The sequence below is a fragment of the Uloborus diversus genome, chromosome 7 (genome assembly GCF_026930045.1).
Source record: "Uloborus diversus isolate 005 chromosome 7, Udiv.v.3.1, whole genome shotgun sequence".
Classification (NCBI taxonomy): domain Eukaryota; kingdom Metazoa; phylum Arthropoda; class Arachnida; order Araneae; family Uloboridae; genus Uloborus; species Uloborus diversus.
The window spans coordinates 123087279-123107044 of record NC_072737.1 but is presented as its reverse complement, the minus strand read 5'-3'; the positions used below and the strand labels follow the sequence as shown (position 1 = coordinate 123107044).

General features: G+C 31.2%; 1 protein-coding gene across 1 annotated transcript in view; it reads left to right on the top strand.

The window, feature by feature from the left end:
- Nucleotides 1-19766, top strand: part of LOC129225514 (glycine receptor subunit alpha-2-like) — a 71190-nt gene that overhangs the window by 37792 nt on the left and 13632 nt on the right. Inside the window, exons 2-5 of the mRNA XM_054859943.1 lie at nucleotides 14859-14964; nucleotides 15899-15978; nucleotides 17042-17109; nucleotides 19011-19237. Of these exons, the coding sequence (XP_054715918.1) occupies nucleotides 14891-14964; nucleotides 15899-15978; nucleotides 17042-17109; nucleotides 19011-19237 (449 nt within the window). The 5' untranslated portion in view covers nucleotides 14859-14890. The remainder of the gene's footprint in view (nucleotides 1-14858; nucleotides 14965-15898; nucleotides 15979-17041; nucleotides 17110-19010; nucleotides 19238-19766) is intronic.

The following is a 19766-nucleotide window of genomic DNA, read 5'->3' as shown; positions in this document are numbered from 1 at the left end:
GAGAATCCAGTAGCAGTGAAAGGAAAATATTTTTGAAATATTAATAAGTATGATTTCGTATTGTAAACAACTTACAGAGGAAAAAAGTAAAGGTATGAAATAGTCGAAAATGGTTCGAAATATATAAATTTTACTTTTAAAATTTTCTATATTTAATGATGCCTCAATGTGTTTTTAGTATTTCATAACAGCGTAAAAATAATACGCCAAATTGTAATTATACAGTAAACCCCGATTACACGTTGTGCGTTTCTTACGTTATCCTGCTTAATTTCTGCTGGTCCCTGAAATAAGTCATACTCATAAAATATTTCAAATTCAATTCAAATATTTCGTATTTTACGTTACCTTTTTTTCAGAAAGTCCGCTTAAAACGTTTTTCTACAAACATACCAATATAACTGTTCATCTACAAGACTCACAATTTTTTTTTTTTTTTTTTTTTTGCATTTCCATTTATTCAAGATAAATTTCCTTATAGCTGTTTGGCACCGTTCTGCCATTCTTTTTGTTCTGTCTGCTTGGCCTTTGTATGTGAGGGGGATTTACTTTGATCGTCCAATTATCCGTCATGAAAATTGTGGACTAAAGCCGTTGACACTCTTCTTTAAAAAATTTTTAGAACTTCATCACAAATGTATCGTCTCGTCACATTACAAATTCTTTCGATATCAGATTTATTACTCGCTTTCGATGATAATTAAGAAAATGATGAAGATATAACCCAGGGCGCTACTCCCCCTAAACAAAAAACTATATTTTTTTGTGAATTGCAACTGAGAAGCAAAGTTGAAGAAGTAAATATTACACATTTCCTCACTACTTCATTGGATAAGAGTCAATTTTTATACAATATGCTTAGATCAGTTCACATTGGTTACATTTGACATTTAGCTCTTGCCAATGAATGGCACTTTAATTTTTGCTTAGCACACTATTGTCATAATATAAGTTATATCAATACCAAGTTTCATTTATTTTTATCCAGTATTTCTCGAGATATTTGGAAAAATGCCTTCCATCTCTTAATTTTGTCAACTAGTGTATATAGTATATATATAAAACTTGAATGTTAAACAACTGTCTAAGTTGACCACAAAAGTACTGCATCGCAAGTGGTCAACTTACACAGGTTCAACTGTATAATAACCTTTATAAGTTGACTACCTGTCTAAGTTGATCGCAAAAGTACTGCACCGCAAGTAGCCAACTTACGCAGGCTTCGCTGGTTTAAAATTGTGCATTGTGTATGGCAAGCCTAAATTGCAGAGGGTGAATATATCTCTAGAGGGATCAAGTATCCCCACTCTCGACTATGTAGTATCCGTCGTTATATCGCGCTTTTCGGGGGACAAAGAAAAAGAGCGAAATCCGAAAGCGCGATATAACGGAGGTCATTAAAAATAGTTCTTACAAGTCCAATTCACAAGTAAATTAGCATTCGTTTTTTTTTGACATGATTTTCTAATAGTTTCGATGTAGTTCACGAATGTATTATCACACCTATTAAAATTTAAACAGCTATTAAAATTTAAACAGCTATTAAAATTTAAACAGCATTGAAATTTAAGAAAATATTCACCGTCAGAAAGTTTAACATGAAATGGCGAATGAAGACGATCTTTATGAGCTACCGCGAGATAAGAATGAGCATTTCAATATCCTCTTATATCCAATCGTAATCAATATCCCCATTTTCTAATTTCTTTCCGTTTGACTGGTTGTAGAAAGAATGTAAAAAGTAAAAGTAACCACATTGTTTACAGAAAACTTTTTTTGCCCATCCAGATCATTCTTCTTTTCTTTGATGCAAATCCCGGTTTGCGCAACCAAGCAAAAATCTTTTCTGTACTAAAAGGAGGGCGTATATTCTCTTCTACATGGGCACGTCTGACACCTGCTTGATGTCTCTCACTCATTGAAAAAGGCAATGTATCAATACAAAAGAAGATGTCAAGTAGTTTAAAGATTATCTTAAACTAAAATATACTGCGCGGGTATGTACATTTGAATGACAGGAATTGCTGCGGCTTTTCCATCGAATTCAGAAGAATAGCTTCCTTTTGTTCATTGACAAAATAAAAAAGAAAGGGACCTTCTCTGAGCAATGTTATATGTTTTTAGAAATGGTTTCAAACTTAAAGCAAAGTTTTTTTTCTTCTTATTTTAGGCTTTAATATTTTGGGAAACAAGAAAAGAGCGATATAACGAGGGGCTACACTTATTTTATTTTTTTACTGTATATACCTGTGTGCACTTCACAGTTATTCTAAATTGCTCATTTGAATAAAAAGAAAAACACAGCAATGAGTTCATATCACTTTGAACTTTTATAAAAGTCAGTTTAACTACTCGTAACGAAAATTACACTATTATTATTGAAAAATATGATTATCTATGTTATACATAATGAGTGCTTAAAAGCTTTTGAGAAAATTTTATTTTGCGGCTAAAACATAAGTAAAATTTATTAAGTTGATTAATTTAATTAATGCATGCGGCAACACATATTAGCCTAATATTTTGTTGAAAAGATAAATTTCGTCCTTAGAGATAGCAATTGATAGAAGAATTTTTCAAAATGAAAATCGTTGAGAGCACGAGTTCATGGGATCATGAATAACGAAATTAATTCTGCCACGTTTGTTATTGATATAATGATGATAAAGTTTGGAGAAAATGTTGCAAAAACTTTCTAACTGGAGTATGCAAATGATGATGGGCCACTAAAGATAGTTTAGACGCTACTAATGTTTATACATAAGGCAAATGGGTAGCAAAAAGAAAAAAAAAACACTTTACGCTGGCTAATATTATAAATTTTTTCCCCTTTTCCCTAATACATTTCTGAAAGCATTGCATTCACTAAAACGTCCTATTTTATGTGAAGGATCGCAAAGTGTTCACATATTTTATTTCATTATTTTGCACACAATCAATATTTTTTAAAGTACAAGTTTTACTAGCGTCGGGAAAGAATGTATCCTTCATTTATTTAGAAAAAAATAAAACGGACAAAAATTACTATAATTTTCTGTTCACTCTTTAACTAAAATTCGTTGTTTAAGAATATATTAAAACAAAGGTTTGAAAGAAATAGTACTAGATTAGTTCACGATTTTCTTCTCTTAAAAAATCGGTTATTTTGCTAAGGTTTTTTTTTTCTTTTTTTGTCAATTTTATTTTACAACCACACTTTTTGTCATAAAGATGATGCTCTTTCCCCAACTTATCATTTCAAATATGATGGCAATAAATGATAAGCAATTTTTTCAGAAGAAGATCTTGTTTGCATTTCTGAAACTTAAAAATAATGTTAAATGATTAGCTTGACATTGTCATTTAATATAATTTGTGAATTATAATAGCCTGTTTCTTAAGACTTTGAAAACTGGTAATGCAATAACATTGTCTGAACTTTTATATAATATTTTACGATTTAAAGACAATTTCGGCTTTAGATGGCGCTGACGCTTTGTATTCATGACTTTTCTGTGTTAAGCCGATGCAATTATGATCTGCTCTTGAAATTCTCGAAAAATTTTTAAATTCACATGTGGACCATTTTGACCGCAAGAGATGCTGAATGGAATCCTGTGCATCCACAAATCAATGGCAACGTAATGGAAAACAGGGATTTTCTGTAGCACCCTCTTTGCTGCTATTAGTTTCAGAAAGTGTCATGGTCCATAAGTGTAAGCGAAATTTTGTGGCGCCTTGCTCTGTCCTAAGACCCACTGATTCCACTTTTTAATTTTTGTCAAAAACTGCGATAAATTCGCAACTCCAATAAGCTATAGGGGGCGCTGCAGCCACTGCCTAATGGCGGATGAAAAAGGTAAAACAAACAGATGCCGTAACTTATAACTTGCTTTGAAACTTAATGACGGACAGCAATTTTTCATCATGCTTGTGGGAAACTTTCTTTTCTATTCCTCTGAAATTACATTACGCCACAAACTGTCTGAAGCCTGTAATTTTCCCCAAAGAAAACACGTGGAACGGAATGGTTTACCTTTTTCTTTAGTATTGTTAATCACAGCAAGGTAGCGTATTCGAGCTCTGGAGTTACGAATAACAATTATTAAAATGTTTTACTTCTGATAATAAAGGTAAGATTTTTTTTTCAAGGCTCAACTTAAGCAATTGTAGATTTTTAAATTTCGAGTTTTTTAAACTTTTCAAAGAATGCAGACTTTTGAAGCTTTCTTTGATTCAAATCAAGTCATCAGTTTAAAAGCGTTTTTATAAGCTCCTTTTTTACAACAAAAAAAGAACACAGTACATTAAAAAAAGTTTCGTCTTAAATGCATTTCAAAACGAAAAAACTTTAAAATAAAATGTTTTTAAAAAATGCTTTTTCACCATGAAGACTTTCTATAAGCTTGGTTCTCGTAAAATGCATCAAATAAAATAAGCATATGACTTATTTATTACAACACAGAAAAATTGCAGTTAACCTTAATATCTTTATGTTTAAGTAAATTCTAAAGCAACCAGTACTATTTAAATTAAGCATCTGAAAGAAGGAATAGTGGATATACAAATGTGTACGAATAGTTTTTTACTATACCACCAATACCAACTGCAATTTTTGAGTGTTGTAATCAAGAAACCATAAGCTTTTTTTTTTACTTTATACATTTTGCTAAGAACCAGTTTTATAGAAATAGTCTTTGTGTTAAAAATGAAAACAATTGTTTACACTTTGCAGTAAGTTACCGCCCTAAGCCAGGGCTAAGGCAGAAATACATGAAATACACCGCCAGCTCAGTTATTCCATCCGACTACTGCAGTTTTGTACTTTTTAGTACTCATCAGCCCGGAACAGGAAGTAACTGAGCTGGAGGAGGGAAACCTCAAAAAAAAAAAAAAAAAAGCCGCCTTCTAGAGGTTTTCTGCCACCAGCTCAGTCACTTCCTATTCTGAGCTCATGAGCGCTGAAAGGTACGAAACTGCTGTTCTCTGGTGGAATAACTGAGCTGGCGGTGTATTTTGTGTAATTGTTTAAATTGCTTAAAATGTGGGTATGTTTCTATCACAATAAACCCTTTGAAAGACTTGGTCTGGAAACGATGGGCTTCGACAGATCTTGTTTAAAGGAACGTCTTAAACTATGTGTGTTTATTTATTTGTTTCATGAAACATGAATGTTTCTTATTTTATTTACAGTACTATAGACAAGGGTCAAAAAATTCATTAAATTAATTTTTCATTGCAACATTTGACAGTTGTCTTTCATTCAATGACGTAACTTTATGTAGCAAAACATGTTTGTATAGACAACGAGTATTAACATTGACTTGGAATCTTTTTTGAAAATAATGATGATACTGATAAAAGGAATTCTTTAAAATAACCATTTCTTTTCAATTCACTGTTTGTCCAAGTATAATACTGTTAAAAACCTTTATGGTATTTTTCTTTGTTTGAATATGCTAAAAGAATATCACAGAAAACAAATTGACCTCACACAAAAACAATGGAACTTTAATTAAGAATCAAAAGAAGAATAGCGTTAAAGTTCTAAAAAAAAATTAAAGATGCATTTTTTCATGTTCTATATGGATGAATAAAAATTCGCCTTATAAAAAGTTTTGTGATTGGCTGCTCTTCTTCAAAATGGCTATCAACACTAATGAGAATGCCAAACTCTTTCTTCAACAAAACAAGAAGTTCTGCGCCATTAATTATTAATGAAAAAGTGCTGAACAAACAAAGGAAGGGATTCTTAATGAAAAGAAACTTTCACTTATCATTATGGAAGAATCAAAGCAAAAATGTTTGCATAACCCCTTTGAAGTTATTAAAAAATAATACTACCGAAAGATTTTTAAAAAGGTTAGGTTGTGAGTGAAACTTTCCTTCCCCTTCCCCCCAAAAAACTCTTGTGATAAAAGTGAATTAAAACTATAGAATGACTATTCCGCATTTGTAGAAGTTTCGAATTTTACAAATGAAGGGCTTAATTCTGTAAATATATATCAAAAGTTATAAGTGTTTACTTTCATATTAATTGCCGCTATATTACAGCGGCAGTTACGTTTTAGGTAAAATGAATTGCTGTCAAAAATATTTTACCTTCATAACCGTTATTAGGCATCGATTACTTTTTTCTGCATTTACAGATTTTGAGATTAGACATTGAGAGACAGGAAACTGAGAAACTTTTACCAAAACATTAAGCGGACTTATGAGGCAGTAAGAAACAAACGGATTTAGTTGTCAAATTTAAAAAACAACATAGGATTACTAGTACAAATAATAGGTGAACCTCTCCTCTGCTTTGGGGTAATAGATAGTAATAGTATAGTAGGCTTGGTAGGTGCTGCTATACAGCAGGATTTAGGAAAACTTTTCGATAAAAAGTAGCTAGGACCGGAACTTTAAACGTGTTATACTCAAAGCGTGAAAATGTCCACTTACATCCATTTGCATCTCACTGCCTCATATATATAAACAGTCCGGTTTTTTATTGTTCACTTTCAGAAAAAATCATTCAATCTTAGAAGTTAATTAACAGCAAAACTAGGATATAGGAGAAAACTGATAGCCAAGATTACTACTTCCGCCGAATACCTCTGAACTGGCTCTGATAATACTGGGTTGCTCATTAGGCTAAGACACGTCCAATGTAACCTTTCTCTTCGTTTTCCAATCGAGAGTAGACTCCTAAATAACTCGTGGGTTGTTAGCTATTGGTTACTCTTTCAGTGTTCTCTAATTGGAGAATTACGAGACTTACTTACGGTGAAGTGTAACTCGAGATGGCTAATAAAAGCATTTATATATATATATATATATATATATATATATATATATATATATATATATATATATATATATATATATATATATATATATATATATATATATATATCAGACGTTGCGAGAACCTTTAATTTTAGCTGAAACTGTGCAATGAGTACGTTTTTTCCCTTAACTACACTTCTCAAAAGTGAAATTGCAACATCAAGAAAGAATAGTCGTGGTGTGATGAAAACAGCAGGAGCGACATTGTTGAGCTGGATATGAAAACGACTAAAAGACATAGCAAAATAATTGAAAATTAACCAATTAATTCCGTATCTAATGTTCCCACCTTGGGCAGCTATACAGGCCTCTGTCTGATGAGGAATGCGTTCAATGAACTCATTTATGGTTTCTTGAGGTCCCCTTAACCAAGCAACATCGACTGCTGTCCGCAGATCGCCAGGGGTCCTCAGTTTGTGCCTCGTAAATATGAGCCTTTAGGTGCTCAATGAAATTCAGTTCTGGACAAGCTACCAGCAAGGAAAGGATGTAAAATCTGGGCAGGCTGTTACAAGTTTGTTATTAGTAAGTAGTGCATTTTCTGACCACAATTTGGGTAGCAAAAAACAAGGACACAACAACAGACTCCACAACTTGTGTGACTTAGCCCTCGTTGTCATTGAGGCTGTCATTGAGTACCATGCTGCCGTGCGAAGCACAGATGTGGTATCTGCACATTTTATCAAAATTGAGTTATTGTCACCAGGTGGTTCGTTAGTAATTTAATTTACCTGAATCTCAAGTTTTTTGGCGATTTGTGAACGCGAAATATTTAAAAAAAAAAGCCTTAAGAAAAAAGTCGTAACTGCAAATTTGCTTTGTTTGCTAAGGCAATTCGAACGTAAGTGACAAATAGTAAGCCTTAAAAGTGGTATCTGCGCAGTTACCACTTTTTTCCTTCGTAATTTGTAGGTACGACTTTTATACCTTAGTAAAACAGCATGTTAAATAATGTAGCAGTTTGTTGTAACACAGAATATTAAAATTAGTTTACCGTTGAATAGTTGATACAGGTTGATAATAAAAACTGAAACAACTTTGCATAATTCTTAAAGTAAATATTCAGCTTTTTCTATTTAAATGTTTATTTAAAATGCAAATTCTAAAAATGAAATGCATGTAAAATATTCATATTTAATTCTTTCATGCAAAAAAAAAAAAAAAAAAAAATTCATTTTACGGCCAGTAACATTTTTATTTAAGTATCAACTGCTGTCAAAATTATCTTTATGCTCGGTAAAAATGAATCTATAAATTAAAACATTATAAAAAACACATTCTTTGAATATAAAAAACAGAAAATTGTTATGGATTACAGTTTTAACTGTCCAGAGTTTTGAAAATGGTATCTTTCAGAAGGTAGATTCTGTTAGATTTGTATTAACAAAATAAAGAGAAACAGCTAAGTCTAAAGAAAGCAGATGTTTTCAGTATTATTTAATGATACATTGAGCTCGTTTCACTAAGCTATTTTTGTAATATCTGTGCAGATACCCCCCACTACGTCATACAAATTATGTAGCCTGTTGTTTTGTCTTTGTTTTTGGCAGCCTTCAAGACAGTATTACAACAAGACAATGTCCTACCGTATGTAGCGCGGATAGTTTGTAACAACCTGACCTATTTTTATGTTATTTGCCACTGTAATTGGATTTTCTCTATAGTGTGCAATACTGTTTGAATAAATAACTAATTTGAAAAAAATTCTGATGTAAACATATTTTTTTAAGCTACAAATTTGTTTCGGAGGTTACAAGATCAAAGATTTAATCCGGAGGATAAACGAGGTTGTACTCTAATACGAAATTCAAATCACCCGCTTATTTTAAAGTTTAGCACAGTTTGTGAAATACTTGTGACTTTTTAAATGGCTCGCAGTTAATCTTTATAAAACTTACGCTAACAAAGTTAAACTTGTTTTCTTTAATTTGTACTTTAAATAAAAATCTTTACTTCCGGCATAAATTCAAAGTTGTTATGTTAGCAGTATTTAAGCATTTAATTTGCGTTAGCACGAACAATTTACCGATGTTCTTATTTGAGCTTAAATGCGATTACTCTCCTAGTAGAAATTTCCAATTATTTCAGGATTTTGTGAGTTAATGAACCATTTAGCCTTAAGTATTAAATTGCATGCTATTTCAAAATTTGCTTATCCTATTCGATTTTGAAACCCTAAGAACAATCTCATTATTTTTGCACGAAAAAAAAAACTGAGCCTAACTTAGATTAAAAATTTCAAATGCGCCGAGCCAAAAGCATCAAAAATAATGAGCTTATATGTACGGCTGTAAGTTAATTTTTCTGAATGGAAAATAAATAGCTCATATAATAAGCTAATATTTTAGTTCTCTTTCAACGTGCCTGCACGGAATTTGTTTCTTTAAAAAATACCCGTAGGGAGCTTTTGCTGCTCACGAAAAGCTCTAATTTAGAAAACTCGTCATACAGTAAGGTAATTATAATTTGTTATTTTTAAGCATTGAAGTTTTGAGTAATGTTTCTTTATTCCGTAATGTTAGACTCTCGGGCATCTAAAAATGGCTGAAATAATTTTTTCTGTTTCTTGAATAGACATTTTATTTACGTCTTAAAAATTCATTGCATTTTATTTATTAAAAGTACTTGCCATAAAATTTTATAAATTCTTTATTTCGTCTGCTGCTAAAGGATTACATATAAAATTTACATTTATGTTTTTATTTCAAGTTAATATATATTCTTCTCTTACATATTAGTAATAGAAAACGTTATATTTATAGTTTATGTTGATAATTAACAAAAGTTTAAAATGCCTATTTTTGTTAATTTGTCTCCATTTTCATGGAATATTTATCTGTTCATGGAGTACTTGATCAGGACAGATGAGAAAGTTCAGGCTGCATTAGCAATGTCAGTTATTTTCTGTTACATAGTTGCTTTTGTTTGGAAAACATTAGTTTCAATCACTATTGTTCTTAGTTTGTTCATTTTTTAATATAACATGCACGATGGAGTGTCACCCCCCCCCCCCAAAAAAAATACGAGAGTCGATGCCTCAAGTCGCACGACCTCTAATATTTTTCCTTTTCGAAAACGAGACGTCAAAACGGAAAACGCCAAACGGTCAAAACGATTGTAAAAAAAGTTTCATTTAATATCAACAGCGGCAACCGACTTGCACCCAAAAGTTTAAGCCAGACCTGTTTACTAAGCCAAATAAAAAAAATGGAAGTTCGAAATTTCATTTTGATAAAACGTCGCCCCTATAGCTCCACATGTACCACAAAAATATTAATCTAAATTACAAAATACCTAGGTGACCATCCTAAAATTGAGGCCTAAAGTTTATGATTTTCTTTAAAAAAATTTTTTTTTCGATTTAGCTTTTAAAAAATTACATATACATTTCAATAAAATATCAAGTTCAAAAATCATTTGCGAACACATTTTCAAATCAAAATTTGCATATGAACAACAAAAAAAATTATATATTTAGAATGCAAAGTTTAACTAAAACTTGAAAAAATTCTAAATTTTGAGTACAATGTGGAAGACTTAAATATTGCAAGAGAGCGATTCCAAATTTTCGAAAAAAAATTTCGATTCGGCGTAGTATACACATGTTTTCAGTTCCAAGTCTGCACGGGTTGCCGTTATTCAAATTATATGAAGCTTTTTTTTTTTTTTCAACTGTTTGGACCTAAAAGGCGACTTGAAACATTAACTTTCGTTTTTTTTTGAGGGGGGGGGGAGGACACACACACCCTAATGCAGGACTTTGGTTTTTCTTAATGAATAAGTTCTAAAGATGTTGCAGTAATGTCTTATTTAACTTGCATGTAAGCCTCTTATAAGAGCAATTCCGCCATCCCAGGATCCAGTATCTGGCAGGCTGTGATCAAGTGCTCTTGTATGGAGAAGACTTGATCCTTTTTCCTAATTTTGGTTTTTCAAAAATACATTTCATTATAATAAATAAATTTTTAAAATAGCATAGAATTTTCGTGGGGAAGATACTGCTCTAAATATGTAATGTGAGTTTGATTTAGTTCCGTAAAAGTAATAAAAAGATATAGACACGAAAAAAAATGGGAATCAACAGCTTCCCCTAACTTTCCATATAGAAATAATCATTCGAATAGTGCAAGTCCTTGAATTATTTAATTATAAATTATTTACTTTATTATACTTTCTGAGTTGTTCATCCCTTCTTGCTCATTTCTTGTATTGGAAACTTTTTCATCAATCATTCAATGCATGTAAAATACACCTTTTAGTTTTATTAAAAATATATAGAATTCTAAATTTCAATCATCTAGACGTACTACAGCACCTTTGAACATTTTTAACTAAGCTTACAAAAAAGTAAAATAATCTTTATCGTTATTAGTAAACAGACTGTTTTGCTCTACGGACCTGATGGTCCATTGGAAGTAAACGTCTTTAAGCTCAAATGAGCTCTCTAGGTATGTATATTAGTCTAACTGCTCACAGCTCTAGTTCTGAGGAGATTTTACTAAGAACCATCGTTAACAGTAAAGTTTATTCAGCTTTTACGTTCAGGGAATTCAACTCTTAACGATGGTAAGCAGTTTCAGAGATTAGTTGAATTATACGATACAGAGCTCAGATAACCGTAAATCTCCCAAATGAACCACTTTCAGATTGGAAGCTGTGTAAGGGAAGTATTATCTTAGAAAAGCGTATGTCTAAACTTATACTTCTATTTATTAATGTTCAATATGATAAAGTTCTTAAACTATGTAAAACGTATGTTATGTAAGCTATTTAAAATACTCAAAATTAGTAACAGCTTATCTTTTAAAAACTGAAGTCGGATTTTTTTAATACAAATCATGCTCAACAAAGGAGGTTTGTTTACCTTGATTGTTGTTTTTCTTATTTATACTAGAAAAAATTCATACAGAAAAGCAAGGATAGCTTAAGGGATGTTGGTTAACTTTTTTCGTGGGAAATGTCTTGTAGAGATAGCAAAAACCTCTTACAAACATTGATCATTATCACTGAAGTAGTAAAAATAACGAAGAAACGCGATGTGGAGAATATTTTTATAAAATAATATCTATATATAAGTTTTGAAAATTTTTATTTCATAAAATATTACACTTACCACTATAAATGATACATAAAAATAAACGGTCCAAGTGTTTTCGAACTTACGCAAATACTTAAATGTACATGTTCCGCTTTAGCGCAGCCAGAAATTCCTTCTGGGTGGGTTTTTTGGTCACAATATTCCTTACATGTGTATTAACTACTATATTAGGATTGGCAGCAATATTAAAACCAAAACCTCTGGGTGGGAAGTTTACTCCTAGATCCCCTATTTCGCTGCGCCACTGACGTTCCGCAAAGCTGGATTGGCAGTGCAGGTTGTGATAATTCCTCCTTGATGTGTGGACCAGCCATATCCCCAAACCAAACATTATTTGATTTTTTTTTTTTTTTTTTTAATGAAGTTTCGCCAAAGATAGTGTTTATACATCATCATTGCCTACAACATTGTAAGAAATGAAAGAACGCATACGTGTAGCATTACGAAAAATTAACAGGGACACCCTACAAAATTTATTGTATGTCAGATGCGTGTCGCGTTATATAAGGCGCCACACATCGAATATTTGTGAGCGAAAAGAAACTTCGGCAGTTTATTTTTTTATTTTACGAATCATATTTAGTGCTAAGTATAATACTTTATAAATTATGCATGTTTGAAACCGGGATGTTCTTTGCTAACCCTGTATTTTATAAGATAAAAAATGCCCCAAAAATGCTAAAATTAGCTGGTTTTTGAGAGTGTACCTCTCACTGTTTGAGAATTGGAAAACATCGATGTGACGCAAATCATTCTGCATCATGTCAATGAAAAACCGCATGCAATTTTGGCGACCTGTCAAAAAATCACATAGCTCGTGTATTTCACATCCCCCGTAACGCTTAAGCGTCTGAAATCGTTTTCTTTTATGTCTGTTTCGAACTTTCGTTCCAATATGCAACCCTTGTCGAATTTATTAGAATGTTTTTTTGCGCTTTAAAATACCTATGCTGTTATGAATAAAAGTATACATTGAAAGATTCTTTTCAAAATAGAAACGCTATGCGTTTTAACGTCACCACACGCTACGCCAGTGATAAAAGTATTTTCAATTTTAATTTTCCGTTTGCCTTTTGGCGGGGGGGGGGAGGCTTTTTAGGTCCTGTCCAACTAAAATAAAGATTCTTTTAAATATATTACATTGCGTTTGACCACTTTGTAAACATTCGGTATTTTCCTTTTTACAAAAGTTACTTCAATTTTGAATTTTTTGAATTTTATGCCAAAAACCATTGACGTTATGTTTTGTATTTACGAATAGAATGTTGAGAGCAATAAGTCAATTTTTACTTTCCAGGATAATGAGATTTAAGAGTAAAATATGGCAGTTTGTCGTTGTGTTTAATAAGTTCAGTTTATATTACTTCCGTACTACTTCAGTTTTTGAATTCTTTGAATTTCATACCAAAAATTGTTGACATTATGTATAAACTAAAAGTATGTTGAGAATGATGAGTCAGATTTTACTTTACGTTTCCTGAATAATAAAATGTAAGAGTAAAATATTTTATTAGATCCTTAAGTTTAATAAGTTCAGTTTCTAAAGTGACGGTACTTTTCTTTCGATAAGATCTATGCTTTAATTTTTGAGTCCTTTGATTTTCATACCAAATAGCAGAATTTATGTGTTGTATTTACAAAAAGTAGGTTGTGCATGATGAGCCAATTTTTACTTTATGTTTCCTAAATAATGAGATGTAAGGGTAAAATATTACAATTGGCCGCAAAGTGTAATGAGTTCAGTTTCTAAAAAGACGGGACCGTGCCTTTAACAAGAACTGCTTCAAATTTTTAGTCCTTTAAATTTCATACTAAAAAGCATTGACTTTATGCGTTGTATTTACCAAAAGTACGTTGTGAATGTATAGTCAATTTTTACTTTATGTTTCCTTAATATTCATATGTAAGGGTAAAGTATAGCAATTTGCCTTTGCGTTTCCAAAGTTGAGTTTGTGAAAAAGTGGAACTTTGCTTTTTACAAAAAACTACTTCAAATTTTGAGTCCTTTGAATTTTATATCAAGAGAGATGAACATCATGTATTTACAAAAATTATGTTATGAATAACAAGTCAATTTTTACTTTATGTGTCCTTAATCCTGAGATGTAAGGGTAAAAATTATAATTAACCGTTAAGTTTAAAATGTTCCGTTTTTAAAAAGAAAGGACTTAGGGTTTTATAACAACAACTTCAAATTTTTAGTCCTTTGAATGTCATAATAGAAAGCATTGACTTTGTGTTGTATTTACTAAAAGTACGTTGTGAATTATGAGTCAATTTTTACTTTGTGTTTCCTGAAAAATGAGATGTAAGGGTAAAATATCGCAACTGAAAAGTATCTTTGTTTGTAAATGTATTGTGCATTAAAAGTAAAATGCAAAAGCGGCTTTGAATTCTGAAACTGAAATGATTCCATTCAAAGGCGACGCAGAGTTTTAGCATTTGAAGAAATAGAAAAGTCACTAAGCAGAAACTTAAATAAGAATATGCAAAATGTGTCTTTTGACTTCTATTTAAATACGCGCAGTTTAACGAAAATCTTTCTCCACTTTTCAGTTGCAGAAATTCTTGGAAATGAATGGCAAGAAATATTTCTTCGATTCATTTTTAAATTGGTTACGTCGGTGTGAAAAGAAACAGCAGCTTTTCTTCCGTTCATGCTTTTATTTTGAAAGCTCTGGTGAAATGACGTGTTTAATATTTTCTTTGAACTATTTCACCAGAAAGTAAGGCCATTTGAATGCGTGAACTTTTCAATTTTTAATGATCAGACGCATTCCCGAACTTGTAAAATAAACTATTAGCGATGCTTTTTTTTTTCTCCTTTGAGCTCATATTCAAGCATTTCTCCGTAAAAGTTTATTAAAGAGATTTACTTCGCATTAATATTTATAGTTTTTTGATAACGGGAAAAGCACTTGGTAATGGAATGGTTTGCTTTTTTTAGATCAATGACATCCATACTCAAATTTGAAAAATATGGTTTTCAATCCCAATCTTCGTCCAGCCTTATCCTTGTTTTTACAAATTTCTACAGTATTAAGAATGATACGGTAAGTTTAAAACTATATCATTTATGTATTATAAAATAACTAATGGGCAAAAAAAATAATGGCCTAATAAACATAATCTTTTTATCTTATTCTTGATCTTTATTTTTTAATAAAATAAGAAACTAATATTCAAGGTTATCGAGCATTATCCTTGCTTTTACAAATTTCCACAGTATTAAGAACGATTCTGTGAGTTTAATGACTTATCATTTATCTATTGTTAAATAACTAATAACCAAATTATATGAATTACGGCCGAGAAAACTTAACTCTTCTATCTTATCCTTGATTTTTCTATACTCTTAAAATAAGGAACTGATATCCAAGGTTATCCAGCCTTATCCTTGTTTTTACAAATTCCCACGTTAACAAAAATCACGCTGTAAGAGTTCAATGCGTTATCATTTATCCATTATAAAATAACTAATAGCCAAACGAAATGAATCATGGCCTAATAAGCATAATTATTTTATAATATTCTAGAGTTTTCTTCATTCTTATAATAAGAAACTAATAACCTAATTGGCAAACACGCGAGAGTTTCACGAGATCATTATTTAAACCAACTTCAAATATTGTAAGATTATTTTTGAGTTTATTTTTACTCAAGCACATACCTTCCAAATATTATTTTTTTTCTTTTACCAAAAATAGTTAACACAACTAATAACAAAATGAAATAAATTATGGTCCAATAAACATAATTATTTTATCTTATTCTTGATTTTTCTTTATTCTTAAAATTCGAAACAAATAACCCAACTAGCAAACACGCGTTAATTTCACGAGATACAAACTTGATGCAACTAAAGAATACTGTAACGGTATTTCTTTTTTCTCTTTACTTATGCACACTTCTATCAAATATCTATTTTTTACATTAGCCACTAATAGCTTACATGCTTAAAATTGTATCTTGCTCTTATCCTAATAGGTCACAAAGTTTAGAGTTTGAAAGCATATTGCCTGAAAATCCGCAAGAGTATGACAACTTACAACCACCCAAAGAGAATGGTGCAGTATACATGCTTATTTAGTAAAATAAGTAACTAGTTTTATATTTGATTTTCTCTTTCGCATGACAGTTATTTCCCATAAGTAGATGATGTTTCTTCACTCACAACTGTGTAATTAAACAAAAAACAATGAGCCCAATTCCTTTTTTTTAATCTAGTGTAAATTAGTTAACTTCTTGCTTTGCAAAAGATTTGAGTGTCACTAGTAATTGTGAATTCTGACTTCAACAATTTATGTTTCAGAAACTTTCATATAAAACTGACAAAGCCTCTGCAGAATTGTTCAAGCACTGCTAGTTAGAATTCTAGTGAAACAACCCCAAAATATTTGTCCTCGACATGTTCATATTAGAAAGATTGAATCGTGTTTGCTCATATTAGAAATGTTGAATTGTATTCCTCATATTGGAAATGTTCTATTTATCTGCAGCATTTTTACATTATTATTGCATTACTAATTATGATAATCCTTATTATTATTATTATTATTATTATTCTTAATATTTATTTTTACTATTAATATGATTATTTTTATCATTCAATATTATTTTTATTATTTATTATTATTATTATTAACAGTAATACCAAAAACAATAGTAATAACAACAATGATAACAAGAAGAAAATAAAAATGTGTATTATTTTAACAAGAAAACAACTGGAGCCAATACGGTTTATCCCCAGTTTCGTCGACATTTAAAATCCCCCCCCCCCTTTTACATGTATCAAAAGGTATTACTGTGTGTAAATATTAAAACTCCGAATAATTGCAAACTTCAGTGATTTAAATGCGAAAAAAACGTTAATACAAGAGATAAATATGTGTTGTACTTGTACTATTGGAAAATTAAAACTGCATGTTTTGATTTTTTTTTACTCAATGTACAGTAAGATCTGAACTTGGCAACAATTACAATTTTTCTCTCAAGTTCAAGGCGTACATTTGCATGTATTTAAACTTAAACAAAACCCTCTAATTATTTATTTCAATGCCCTTTAGTTTTTTCTTTTTCTTAATGTTGAATTTTTGTTTGATAAAATTCCAGCTTCTTTCTTTTTAGACAACCCTACTATAGTTCGGTTCCATGTTACTGTACTCAGCTTGGACACAATAGACGAAGGATCTATGGTATGTTTGCATCATGTTTTTTGTTAAATAAAATTTATATTAAATAAAACTTTAAATTATGAGGTAATCTTAAAATTTAACTGAAAAATTGAAAGTATAAGCCTTACTGACAAATGGTAACGTGTATGCTTAAGGAATTTGAGGAACTAAGATTCCTATGTGTTTCGAAAGCTTTCCCAACTTTGGTAGAGCACGATAACAGCGAAGCCATTGCGCACCATTTTCTTAGTATAAATGACTCAGAGAGAGACTTGCTCAAGGAAACTTAATACAGTTTTAAACCTTTCAATGGTTTCATGAGCTTGAAACACAGATAGAAGTCGTAGAAGACACAGCAGGAGAGTAAGGAGAGTAGTATATCACAGGAATCAAGTTTTTTGCCGAAACTTTTGAATTTAGTCCAAAAAATGTGTTTGAAAATCGTCACAAAAAGCCATTTACTTTTCTCGAATCGTTTTTAATTAAAAAATGTGTTAAAACGTTTTATAATCAGGAGTGTAGAAATTTCTTGAGCACGTGTCAGAATTAAGTGATTTCCTGAAGCCATACATCACAATTTGGTCCATGATTAAATTTTACAATATAGATAGATGTCCAGGGTATGTTTATCCAAGGAAGGGGAAAAAAAGCCAGGAAAACAAAAGTAACAATAACCTCCAAAAAGCGTCTGCTTGTGTGAACACGCAAAACCCGAGAACTACCCGGTCGATTTCGCTGAAATTTTCTTTCAGCACCGGAAAGGTTTGCTCGAAAAAGTTCGAAAAAATTTCAATAAGTAGTTTTTTTTTTTTTAATTCCAATTTAGGCCCAATTTTCGCATAAATTCCCGAATATGGGGGTGAAAAATTACTTGCATATAGTAATATTATATATCGTTGGAAAGAGTAGAATTTTCCGCGTTCTACGCAATTTGTTTCAATGCTCTAATTTAATTTCGGCTGGAGTTATTTGCGTTTCTAGCTCGATTTTTTTAGGCTTAGCTGAAATTTAGGCACTACTTTCTTCATTAAATATGTCAATAAAAAGTGAAGGAAGTGTCCCACAGTTTTGTTTTTGACACCATTGTAAAAAGCGACGTTTTTTACTCCAGATCTATCTCGACTAAGGTCGAAAAAGTAAGCTTCAATATCTCCAAAGGGAGAAAAGTCACAAGACTTTTTAAATCAAGTTCGAAAAGTCTCATCTCCATTCAAGATGGTAAACATTTTATTTCTTAAGGTTACGCTTTTTTAATACATTGTTTCTTTCCATCTTTTTCTTTTAATTTCTTAAACTTATTTTCTTCTGTGTTGCCATGGTTTCGCTTTTTAAATTTATCTTTTTCATTTTAATTTCTTAAAAGTATTTTAATATCTGTCGTCATTGTTTGAAAGGTAAATTTTGCGTGATGTTTTTTTTTTTTCTTTTATTTAAGCTAGAGCCGTATATAAAGGGACCTTAATTTAAGCCTGATAGTTGAATATACGTCACTTGACACAACATTTATTTTTAAGGTAGACCGGGCAATGCAGCTAGTGTGTTATATTTTGCTAGTTGGTGCAGTCCCCAAGTTTATGCTAAAAGTAGATGATGTTTGTTCTGAGTTTCCTTTAAGTTTTGATTACATATACAGTTCCCTTCAGTAACCTAAAGGTCCTTTGAAAGTCATATTTTTTGTATTCCACACGTAACAAAATATTCTATGTCAAATGAAATTTATTTGAAAGAATTTATATCAACATGTGATGCAGTACGACAACAAAAGATCAACAGATCATCTTCCGAATTGTAAAATGGTTGCTTATATTTTAAAAATTAACCTTAGCCTACATGAAACCTGTACATGCACAGCTAACAAACATTATATTTCTGTTTAATGAATGAAGAAAACTAATATATTTTGCGCTTCTTTTTACTTTCAGACGTATGTCGCTGATATTTTCATGTCGCAAAGCTGGAAAGATAACAGATTACGACTGCCAGAGAATATGACAATGAAATATCGCCTGCTTCCTGTAAATTGGTTGAAAAAAATGTGGAGACCTGATTCCTTTTTCAAAAATGCCAAAAGGGTTACGTTCCAAGAAATGACGATACCAAATCATTACATATGGCTGTACGGGGATAAAACTATATTATACATGGTTAAGTAAGTTCTATATATATATATATATATATATATATATATATATATATATCAATGCTTGATTCAGGGATTTATTCATATGGGAGCTCAAGAAATCTAAGCTTCGATGTGTCAGTTTCATTTTTATAAAACAAATAGGCATTGAACGGAATTTTAGACAATGTACAAAATCTAATTTTGGTGACTGTAGGGTTCTCAACCTCGTTTTAGTAGAATAGAAGCCTTTACTTCAATCTATACCCTGCATACTTTTCAAAGGCATAAAGAAAAATAAGAAATAAAAACAAAATAATATTTTTATCCAAAGTTGGCAAAATACTAGCGAATATTTTTTATTGATTTTTCATTTATAAAGATTGAAAACTATGTAGAGAAGTAGCAGCCCCGCAGCCCCCCCCCCACGCACACACACAGCTCTTTATGCCTCTGAATGTCTAAAAACGTCGCCCTATCCCCCTCCCATCTAACTCAAAGGTTGGATACTCCACTGATTAGTTCGGAATACGATTTTCTTGCAACTTCTGTAGGTTGC